We start from the raw sequence: 12,331 nt of genomic DNA, 5'->3' as shown, positions 1-12,331 counted from the left end.
GTTCCAGGCTTCTGGGGTTAAAACAAATTCAGATTTGGTTGGATATTTGAAAACTAGACCAAAAAAAGCCTTGGTACTAGCTTAAAGGTTTTGGCATTCCAGAAATGGCCACAATCTCCCATCCCACATGCTCTCTTCTTACAGAATATATCACTGACCTTCTCCATTAAGGGACAGGATTTATGTTCCCTTCCTTTGCAATTGGTTGGGCTGGTGACTGCTGTAGAGATGATGCAATGTGACTTCTGAGACTAGGTCATAAACAGCAATAAGGCTTCTGCCTATCTTCCCTAAGCCGTTCATCTTTGGAACAGGGGCACCATGATGTGAAGATGCCCACGAGTCACGTGGAAAGGCCACGTGTAGGTGCGCCCACCAGCAACTGAGCCAGTATCAACAGACATGGGAGTAAACCGTCAGATGATTGTAGACTCAGGCTATAGAGTCATCCAGAGTCATCCCTAGCTCTGAGACTTCCTAGCTTAGACCCAGATGTTGAAAAACAGAAACAAGCTTTCCCCATCATGCCAGCTGCAAATTCCTCAGACACAGAATCCGGGTCCATGAGCAAAATGAAATTTTGGTTCTTCCTTTCTGTTTTAAGCCACTTAATGTGGGTTATTACAGAGCAATAGAACAATGGTAATCACTAACTTTCCTGTTTAGGGTTTTTTTGTTTTTAACTAGAAATAGCCATGGCAACTTCATCGTTTTTTTTTTAAAAAGTAAACTTTACTATAAAGGACAATTTGTATGTGAACCAAGGAACTTGAAAGTTAAGATTTTAAAAAACACAAATCAGTACCTAGTGATGATTTTTTTAAAAACCTGAGAGTAGATTACCAGGTTGCAAGCACCTTCAATGGAGAATAAATCCAGATTCCATGACAACAAAATTTAAAACCACACTATACAGTACATAATTTCAGAGCATGGTTTAAATTTGGTTATGGGTTATGAAACACTTAACCACTTGAGCAAAAGGGAAAAAAAACACTTCTAGAAACAAAAAAGGAGTCAGTTTGGAGCCTACGGTAAGAGCTCTTTACAGTTAAACCAAAAATAAAAATTACTTCAAAGCAATATATATATGTATGTTAAGTTATATACAACTTAAATATATATATATAACTTAACAATATATTGTTATATATGCATATATATACACACATATATATTGGTGTTATATATATGTATATAGCTTAACACCTCCCTCCTCAATCAAGTACACTTGATTCAGAAAACAGTACTGGGGTGATCTGTGAGAATCCCAATGATCCCTGCCTTCCTACCTGCTGCACAGCTGTGCTCACTTTCCCTAGAGAACAGCTCTTCCATGTTGCAGGGATCAAGATGAATTCTCTACTATTTCTGCTGTTGTGTTTTGAGAACTAAGATTTAAGCAGGACAGGAAGTGACAGAAGACAAATTATGTCTACAACTTCAACACAGCCTGGAAACTAGAGGATCCTAAGCCTGTTATTTTCACCATCTGAAATCTGATTTAAAGACAACTTACCAGGAACACTAAGCTTGATACTATTGCCATAATGGCGGGAAAAAGCAACTTCAGACAAAAACATACATTTGTCATGCCTTCTGATATGACCAACTTGTATCCTATAATACCAAAGTGCATGGACACAGCCTGAGGTGATAAGGAACATATCTTTTAAAAACTTCCACACTTTAGTTCAGTCATGGTGGTGGTTTTTTCAATCCAAGGTTTTTATTTATTTTTAAAAATTATTTTTTTCCAGCTTTACTGAAATCTAGTTGACAATTCAATTCATTCAGACCCGACCGGCACTGATTACCCATTTAAAAACTTGTATTCAGTCCGGAAGCTGAGAAAGTTTCCCAGCTTCAGGTAACCTCCTGTAGGTCTCAGGGTCTTCTGTGTCTGATAATAGGCTTAAAATTCCTCCCTCCTCATTTATACTGCCTAATCAATGCTAAGAACACTAAGAACTGTCATGATTTGGTTATTTTGCAGTTTCTTACCCAGATCAGTTTACCGTTCAGTTCCTTTATTAGTTTCCTGTGGGTAGAATCATCAAGCAATGGTCATGTCCCAGAGTTGCCTTCCAAATACAGATTAGGTATACTGAAAGGGTTCATCAACTTCCTCTCTACCAGCCAAGCCTCCAGATTTTACAAACCCTGTCTATGCAAGGGGATTATCTGCATCATGCTTTAAGCCCTCTCCATGGGTTCCCTTGGGTTCTTCAAGCCAGTTTAGGAATCCAAGTGCAATTACTTTCTGCAAACTTATTCCTCGTATCAGACAACATTTTAGACAACAATTTCTATAGCCTTCTTCATAAGCCACCTTCTTGTAGTCTCCTTTCTTGCCATAGACCAGTGGTTCTCAACTAGGGATGATTTTGCCCTCGGGGACATTTGGCAATGAATGGAGAAAATTTTTCCTTTATTTTTGTGATAAACTACACATAACATAAAATTCACCATTTTATTTTTTATTTTTTTAAAGATTTTATTTATTTATTTGAGACAGAGAGAATGAGAGACAGAGAGCATGAGAGGGAGGAGGGTCAGAGGGAGAAGCAGACTCCCCGCTGAGCAGGGAGCCCGATGCGGGACTCGATCCCGGGACTCCAGGATCATGACCTGAGCCGAAAGCAGTCGCTCAACCAACTGAGCCACCCAGGCGCCCCAAATTCACCATTTTAAACTACTATACAATACAGTGTATTTGACGCATTCAAATGTGTAACCGTCACCTCTACCTAGTTCCAGAACTTTTTTTTTTTTTTTAAAGATTTTATTTATTTATTTGAGACAGAGAGAATGAGAGAGAGAGCACATGAGAGGGGGGAGGGTCAGAGGGAGAAGCACACTCCCTGCAGAGCAGGGAGCCCGATGCGGGACTCGATCCAGGGACTCCAGGATCATGACCTGAGCCGAAAGCAGTCGCTTAACCAACTGAGCCACCCAGGCACCCAGTTCCAGAACATTTTTATCACCCAAAAGGAAATCCTATAATGATTAAGCAGTCATTCCCAATTCCCCTTTTCCTCAATCCAGTGGATTGGGGGGGCCAGGAAGCAGGGCCTCTAACTGAAAGCATGCTATGATTGATACCTTTCCTCTCGCATGACGATACTCATACCTTTCATTATTCTCTGCTATTAAGAACTTATAACCACTAATCTGCTTTCTGTCTCCATGGATTTGCCTATTCTGGATATTTCATGTAAGTGGAATCATAAAATACATGGCCTTTTCTGTCTGGCTTCTTCGATGTAGCATAATGTTTTCAAGGTTCATGCACGTTGTATAATGTATAAGTACTTCATTCCTTATTATGGCTGAGTAATATTCCACTATATGGATATACCACATTTGGTGTACCTATTCTTCAGTTGATGGACACTGGGGTTATTTCCACCTTTTTTTAGCTATTAGAGACATTTCTGATTTTCATGATTTGGAGGATTCCACTGGTATCTAGTACACAAAGATCAAGAATGTTGTTAAACATTCTACAATGCAAAAGGATAGCCTTCACAACAAAGAATTATCCAGTCTAAAATGTCAACAGTGCTGAGGTTAAGAAACCTTGGCATATGCTGTAAAATGACTACTCCAGAGTCAATGATTCAGGGGATCTCACTTCATAGGTTCTGACTAGCATCTGAATGAATCATCAATGCAGCACTCAGGGCCTTACTGCCTCCTCTTTCAATCCATCTTCTAGAAGCTACTAGAATTCTGGTTCTTTTCCTTTCTCCTCTAGTCAAGAGGTTGATTGTCTTAAAGGCTGCCTGACCCTTCCGTGGACTTGAAATACAGATCATCGTCTTTGCCTTCCTTTCAATAGGCAGCTGGAACTAATGTCTGAAACGCCTCTCTTGCTTCTCAGGATTTGGCTCCTGCCACAGGATCTCAACTTTTATAACAATAATATTTAAACATACAAGCTTTTAACATAAATTAGAACATGTGCTAAACACACTACACACATTATTATAGTTAATTCTCACAATAATCTTAAGCACTTGGCATTATTCTTATCTTTCTTTTAGAGATGAGCCTTGGAATTGTTAAGTAAGTTACCCAAGGTTATGTCATTAGTAAGTAGCAAAGTAGGCCTTCAGAATTAGGTCTCATTCTCAGCCTAAGTTTTTCACTCCAGTGCTATGTACTTTGGGCATTTATCACTTTTGACTAAATGTACTCCTACTATTGCAGGAGTAAACCCCATAGGTCTATTGAGGGCAATCCTGGGAAAGTAATCACTCAAGAAAGTGCCTGACTTGCTTTCAATCAGTTCTTCTCACCAAGTAGACAGTTAAGTAACTAAAACAGTGGGAGCAGAAAGATCAAAAGGAAAACAAAACTCGAAGCATATTCTCCCCTGGTAGAATCCTCACTCTAAGATATTATTATCCACAGCAGCAATTTCCACTGGGAACTTTTGGGGGGCCAGGAAGCAGGGCCTCTAACTGAAAGCATGCTATGATTGATACCTTTCCTCTCGCATGATGATACTCATACCTTTCATTATTCTCTGCTATTAAGAATTCGTATCTTCTGTGTGTGTTGGTGTCTTTCCCTCACTCATGCCACCATGCGGAAACTCTATCTCACCACACAGGGTCTTACACAAAAGCTCAAATAATGTTTGTTAAATAAATACAATTCTACAAGTATCTCAGTGCCTTTTCACCATGTGAACACTCAAATTTAGTGCTTTTCACCAAGCATATATCTAGAATGTCCAAACTGGCACCTATATTATCTCAGTTACCTCAGCAGAAACTTTCAACCTAAGAACAGGCCATCCCCGGTACCAGGACACTGCACTCCCCTGGGTTATATGGATACTTTACCCTCGTTGGTAAGGACTAACATGAACAATGACACACAGGCAGTTCCACTATCAATAAAAACATGTTTGCACATTGTCTTATACTAGCTTCATGACAACACAGAAGTTCAGAAGCTACAGTGTAAAAGCTGCAACTCTAAGTATCATCACAGGAAAGAAATTTTACAAGATTGGCCCTGAATCAATGGGAGAGGCAAGATCTGAACTTTGCTACTAACACCTCATTAGTCGAAGCTGCCATATTTAGGTCAACAGGGCTATTAATGTTACAAGGTACATTAACTTAGTCAGGCTTTTTAGCAAGCAGGGAGACGAGGTGGTATCAAGGAAAAAAAGAGCTTTCTTTGCCCTGTTTGCCAGACTTCTTTTGTAACAAAGTGACGCATTAATTTTCTATGCTAAACTCCCAACTCTTTCAGTATTGCTTAAGGTATAACCCCTGGCCATAACTCCTAGACCATGTGAATGTTAATAATTTCCACAAAACTTCCATTTTCCTGAAACATAACATTTAAATTTTAAAAAATTATTTGAGGTATCTATATACCAGAATTTATAGTAAGCAATGGTCCATGTGGAAGGCTTTCATTACATATTACTAATGTAGGATTTCTAGCTTTCAATCCTCTTTACCTTTTGCTTTTGTCTATATTTCAAATTCAGTTGATGTTAAAACTCTACTTACTTCTTCATTTTGAGGGGTTGGAGGAGGTCTTTCTAAATCCAGAAAATCTAGTGGTCTTTCACTTAGTGTAAGTACACGAGGTGGTGTTTTTAGTGCCAGAGGTTTAAAGGGAGTTGACTGAATAAGGTCAAGATCTGCTGGTCTTGAAAATGGAATGTCTTCATTATTTCCTGGGAGTAAAAAAATAAAAAGGAAAGGAGGGAGGTTTTAAAAGACAGTGGTTTTATTAAAATGTATCTGCCACTACACATCCCCTACAATGACTAAAATTAAAGACTGACAGTACAAAGTGTTGGCAAGGATGTGGAGCGATGGAAACTCTCATACACCACTGATGGGAACATAATATGTACAATCAATTTCAAAAACAGCTTGACAGGTTTTCATAAAGTTAAACATAACTTATGGTATAATCTAGCAATTCCACTCCTAGAAATATGAAAACACACATCTCTACAAGAACTTGTACTTTAATGAAGCTTTATTCCTAACAGACCCAAACAAGAAACAACCCAAATCTCCATCAATAGGTGAATTCACAAACAAATTGTGGTATATGCAAATAGTGGAATAGGACTCAGCAATAAAATGGAATGAACAACTGATACAAGCAAGAACAGGAAAGAATTTCAAAAAACATTACACTAAGCAAAAGCCAGACCCAAGAGTATGAACTGTATCATTCCATTTATATGAAACTCTAGAAGAGATGAATCTAGTCTCTGGTTATAGAAAGGAGATTATGGTTGCCTGGAATTGAGGCGGGAGGAACTTAAGGAGATGGGGCACAAGGAGACCTTTCAGGGTAATGAAAATGTTCTATATCTAGACTGTGGTAGAAGGTCACAGGAGTATATGCATTTGTCAAAACTCATCAAGCTTCACACTTAAAAATTACATGTATTTTATGTATGTAAATTATGTCTCAATTAGTTCAATTAGTAAAAAATACTGTCTGAAATTTCAGGCGATTATAATAAAACTTTTGAAAATAATGTAAAGTTGTATTTCCCATCCCCTTTTCTAAATAGTATTTTGAAAAACCCAGAAGTTTTCATAAAAATACATAAAACAAAGACTTATCAGGTAACTTCATAAACAAATGTCAAATACCTGCTACAACAATCCTCTCTGGAACCTGCATAATGACACTAGCGTTTGGAACTCCTTCTTGGAATCCTTGTTCCAGGTCAGCATTTGGTGGTGCTACCTTTAATTTCTCCGGGACCCTCATTTGCTGACTAATACCTTCGGTGTATTCCATTTCATACTGAATTCGACTAATTTCCGCCATCTCAGCAGCAGTGGGAGAAGGAAATGCTGCCCCACTCACTCTGTGGGCAAAAATTTAAAGACGGGGTGACTGTTAAAATGTCAGTCTTCTTTACGAAGTGAAGTTAGAAGACAATACCTTGTAGGAAGCGCAAAAGGAGACTTCTCATTTGTGAGTAGTGAATACGTACAAAGGAAAAGTAAAAGACTGAAGAAAATGTTTTCCTCAACATAATGCCTTCTCACTTATCAGCTGAACTGGCACCCTAAGGATATTGGTTAAAAGCAAAATTTTAAATTATTGTATAACCACAAAACAAATGTGCACACACATATACACTACCTTTCTCTCTGCATAGCTATGCATGCAGCTTATAAATCAAAAATGAATGAAATAAAACTTAAATTAAAATTTCCTAGTTAATAATTTGAGGGAAAGCTGCTAGGATTTTATAAAAATAAATTAGGAATTGCTGTCGTGCATGAAAAAAATAAAACCTTTTAATGATGAAAATCAAATTCATAAAGTAAATAAGGCTAATTCTAAATTTATTTAAAAAATGTATTCCCCTGAAAAATCACAAGATACAAATTCAAACTTCTCTTACTGAATGTATACCTGGTGACTGAGATGCAATGAACACCAAATATAGAATATGTAGCAATGAATCCTTCCTGGATGCATTCGTTTCGTGGGATTAAAAGCTTCACATTAACCTGTATTTAATTTCATATTTACATGTATATTTTTTAAAAAGCATAACATGCCTTAATGGGGAAAGACAGTACAAATGCACTGAATAACTTTCTAAATTAGAGAAGGATCCATGCTTCAGGAAAATGCAGAGAAAAGTTACCCCCAAATACAAAATGTTGAAAGAAGTGTAAAAGAGCATGGTTAGCCGATGGCAATCAGCTTTAAAGCCACTATCTCTCAAGCCTACAGTACCAGCTCAACTGAATAAAATGTCACTGACCTTCCTAGGGGTGTGTCACTGCTTGTTCTTTTACTCATTTTTAATACAGTAAATACACGTCTAGAATAGCTATTAAGATACTGCTACCCTGTAGTTCAGTTTACTTTATACAACAATTCCCCTACAGATCTGAACTTTTTTGGAGGTGTACATAACAACACGGACACTGCTTTTCCAGCTGTAAAAAAGAAAGAATAAAAATCAGTATTTCAACAATTCATTCATTAAAAAAAAACCATGAATAAAAGTAAATATCTACTTAAAATTATCTCTAAGACTTGATTTACAAAACCAATTCTCATATTTCTCCCAGAGTTATTCTATACCTCAAAACTCATAAAGATGATTTTACACACAGTCACTATTTTATGATTTCCCAAATAGGATAATCAAACGTATATAAATATATGAAGTCAGAGTAAAAAAAAAAAAATTTTTTTTTGCCATAAGACTCCTTTAATCATTATATTCTGAAAGGGGAAAAAGTCCTTTTCTTTTTTAAGGCTTAAGTACAATACAAGGAAGAAATCATGAAGAGAATGTAAAGGGCAGAAATAAATATATCTGACGTAACCTAAAAAATTGATGTATAAGTAATGGTTTCCTTAAAAGGAAATGGCTTCAAAAGCCAAATTACACTGAATTTTCAGCAAAAGATATCATATATAAATCAAGGGCAATAAAAAGTAAAGACGGTATAAAGGTGAGTCATACCTGGGGTATTTCCTAAACTCCATGTCAGAGATGCGTTACAACCCTTGAACTACCTCAGTAAGATGCTTAGGAGAGTTCTTGGAGGTTGCTCCGAGTGCTAAGCCCTGACAACTGGCTAATTATGACTGCTAAATTGCTTCCTTTATTCTTTACCAAAATGTGTGAATTTTAAGGATCTGGCATGCAGATGGTTTAAAGACTAAGAAAATAGATTCAAAAGACAAAATTTTTACTCACAAATGTGTACCAACTACAGCTTGCTATTTGGCACTATCTGCTTCTGTGCTTCATATTAAATCCTTTAACTCGCTTCAATGTGCCTGTGCTGGATTTAGAGCCACTTTTGTCCCTAGGGGAGAAAAATAGGAGCTCATTGAAAACCTACATGATACCAACATTAGGGATTCATTGCTGGAAATCCTCTACATGGTAAGTCACCAAAGATACACAACCTTATATTAAGAAACCAATACAACACAGAAAAAATTAACAAGCTTACCACCCATTTTAGTCCCACGGACAGGGCCCTACAATCATTCATTAGTTAATGCAAGATAAGATAAAGAACTGTCATCATTTCTGATTTGAATTTAGAAAGATGTGACAGATGAAAAATATTTAAGTTTGAAAGAATCTTAATACTTATGTGTATATAGATATATATTAAGGAGGAAAAAATGCATTTTGGCTAAATTTTCATTCAGCTATTTTCATGCAATACTTGATTTAATTTCCTATTTATTTCATTCACAACTTTCAGTCAGTATTTGATTTTGAACCAGTAATATATGCACATGGTACAAAGCACACAAGAACATTCAGAGAAAACACAGTGTCCCACCAGACCCTATCCTATAACCACCTAGGTCCCCACAGGCAATCTCTATTATAATTTTTGTGCATCTTTCTAGAGGAGAAACTCTTCCAATACTTGTGTGTAGATGAAGCACAATAAAAGCTTATATTCAGATATGATATTAAAAAGAGGTATCTCAAAATAATCATAGTCTTGGGACATTATAAATTGAAGTTTTATAATAAACAAGGGACACAAATAACCAGAACACTATCTCCCTGAAATGTGCTGTTCTCCCCACTCCATTTACTGCATTTCAGTCATATTGGCTTCCCACCAATACATCATCCCATGAGGTCAAAATTTCATTAGTTTCATTCTATAGCAACATCTTATGAGAATCTGTCAGCCTGTAAAATATCACAGACTTAGATCATAAAGATAGATGCTGAAAAGACAACCTCTAGAAAAAGCCAAATTTTCCTGTAGCCTATTTGAGCTACTTAAATTTAAAAAGTAAATAGAGGGGCGCCTGGGTGGCTCAGTCATTAAGCATCTGCCTTCGGCTCAGGTCATGATCCCAGGGTCCTGGGATCGAGCCCCGCATCGGGCTCCCTGCTCGGCGGGAAGCCTGCTTCTCCCTCTCCCACTCCTCCTGCTTGTGTTCCCTCTCTCGCTCGCTCTCTGTCAAATAAATAATAAAAATAAAAAAATAAAATAAAAATAGAACTTTTCTAAGATATAACACTGTACTGTCCTAATTAGATCAGAATCTATCTTTTTTCCTCCCTCATTAGACTGTAGCATTTTTGGTATTATCTTTTGGCAATACATAAAATAAACTTCTCATTTGGAGTTAAGATATTAACTCCAGGGGTTCTGTCATTAGAATCTATTAGGCAGCCAGTACACGATTCTCCGTCATATAATTAAGGAGACAAAATCTCTCTCAGAATCACAGATGATTTTAGACCTCTAATCTCTAAGCCTACAAATTCCCAAATACCAGTAATTTACCAATTTTATAGTTTTTTCCACATTCCCACAGTGCATTTACTCTCAACCTACATTTAAGTTTTTCTTTAACTCAACTTTTAAACATCTTAAATGTATTTTATTTTTTTACTGCCTTAAACCATACATATATAAATACATGTAACCAAAACATAACTAAAAGAAAAAAATCCTCATCCATATACTATTTAGAATCAAGTCAAATTCCACTCCTGGAAAGTGTCCCAAATTTGGGACAAATGATTCAAGCTTGACTTTCTTATTTTCTATATTAGAACACTGGAACCCAGAGAAATCGCCCAGGAAGTCGCAGAAACAACTTGGGTCAAATTGATTGTGGTTGCAAAGATTTATATAATTCTCCAATTATTAAAAAAAAAAAAAAAAAAAGTCCGGTTCTTTATCACTTATTGTGTGGACCTAGTTCAAGGTTTTTATATAGGTCACCCTGTTTCTGTTCTCTTTTCAAGCAACTATACTTTAAAAATAGGTGCATTAGCAAATCAGGTTGTAGTAATGCAGGATTAATTGTAGTTTGGAAAGAAAAGCCACCAAAAACTTGAAAAAAAAAACCCCCACAAATCCACAAATTTTAAAACAAGCTTATGAATCCACAGAAAACAAGTTTCAACAGCAGAAGGGAGGAAAGCAACTGCTAAACTTTGTAATCCTGAAACGAGGCAGCCCTATCGGACAGGAAGGGATAGAACACACAATTTCCTTATGGAAAGAACAGCTAAACCAATTCCCAAGCGTTTGAAACCAAAAAGATAGCAGGTCCTACACATAATTTAATTACACGGGGAGAAGACTACGAAGTATAACGAAGTCGTCCTAATTCTTTCCAAATCCATTTTCCTGAGGGCTTTTCCTCTGGGATCTCATTAGCCGACGAAACGGACACAGAGACAAATGCTTTCAATCTAGGGAGAGAAAACATTTAAGGTCCTTCGGGTCAGGTCTCTCGGTGGATGGGAGCCTTGAATACGACGGGCTCCACACTGCGGAACGAGGGCTGCGGGGCGTTTCTTATCTGCCGCAGTGAAGAGCGGTCACCACGTGGAAGGGGTACTCATGCCTACAGAGCGCCCCTGGCTCTAACGCCGTAGGACGCGGCCCGGGGTGTTCTTGCACCATCCAAGGGGCCTCGTCCTGCCGGTGAAGGTCGGAGGCTCGGCGGAACCCGCGCCCGAGCTTTCCTCCCCCGGCTTCCCGGCTCCTGGAAGGAAATCGAGGAGCAACTAACTCCCAGCGTCCACACCTGCGAGCAAGCGCGCTTACAGACCCACCCGACCCGGGGCCCCCGCCGCCGACCGGCTTCCAGCACCGCCTTCCTTTCCGAACACACGTATCTCCCACAAAGCAAAAAAAAAAAAAAGAAGAAGAAAACAAAACAAAAAACTACCTGTCAAGCCGGCTGGCGTCTGGTCCAAGGTCGTTCTGAAAGGGGCCAGAGCCTCGGCCGGGAAGGATGAGGGGAAACCCCCAGCAAAGCTCCGCGTTCAAGCTCTCAGGACGCCCCCAGTGTTCCCCCCCTCCCCCAGACTGTCCCAGTGAGACCCCGACCTAGAAAGGTGGGGGCAGGTTAGCCCCAAAACGTTCGCAGGAGCGTGTGCTGCTCTCCTCAGAGACCGAGGAGGCGGCAAGGTCCTGAGGAGGAGGAAAGGCCAGAGCCCGGAGGTCGGGACTCGCGGGGACACCATGGACCGGCCGCGGCCACCGCGGGTCCCTCCGTCGGCCGGACGGTCACGGCCGCGGCGATAGGCCCGAGGCCGGCTCGGGCCGCGGGTCGCGGGTCCCGGGTCGGGAAGGCATCAGCACTCACCCCTGGGCCCGCTGGAGGGTCCGCGGCGAGGGCCGCCGCCCGCCGGCTCCCGGGGCGTTCGGCTGGGCGCTCCTAGAGGCGGTTGGCCGAGCGCACTGCGGCGCCGGGGCAAAGCAGCGGCCGGAGCGGCCCAAAGCGGGCCGGCGGAGACGCGAGAACGGCCGGGGCTGGCCCTTGCCAGGAGCCGTAGCTG

The 12,331-nt window shown here is 39.5% G+C and overlaps 1 protein-coding gene across 34 annotated transcripts in view; it reads right to left on the bottom strand.

Annotated features, from left to right (window-relative positions):
* Positions 1-12,325, bottom strand: part of MFF (mitochondrial fission factor) — a 32,082-nt gene extending 19,757 nt beyond the window's left edge. For 4 of the 34 annotated variants that reach the window (XM_045867820.2, XM_064587185.1, XM_064587182.1 and 1 more), the window contains exons 1-5: positions 12,139-12,320; positions 8,741-8,852; positions 7,790-7,967; positions 6,654-6,874; positions 5,541-5,710 (exon numbers count right to left, since the gene is read on the bottom strand). In XM_045867820.2, coding sequence (XP_045723776.1) covers positions 5,541-5,710; positions 6,654-6,874; positions 7,790-7,827 — 429 coding nt within the window. In that variant the 5' untranslated portion in view covers positions 7,828-7,967; positions 8,741-8,852; positions 12,139-12,320. The other 30 variants (XM_064587186.1, XM_064587187.1, XM_064587192.1 and 27 more) reach the window with 24 other exon arrangements.
* Positions 12,326-12,331: the final 6 nt, after the last annotated feature.

Source organism: Mirounga angustirostris, unplaced genomic scaffold, assembly GCF_029215605.1.
Source record: "Mirounga angustirostris isolate CCGP_5_RB_7025 unplaced genomic scaffold, mMirAng1.0.hap1 SCAF_3, whole genome shotgun sequence".
Classification (NCBI taxonomy): Eukaryota; Metazoa; Chordata; class Mammalia; order Carnivora; family Phocidae; genus Mirounga; species Mirounga angustirostris.
The sequence above is the reverse complement of the archived record's forward strand: the minus strand, read 5'-3'. Positions and strand labels throughout refer to the sequence as shown.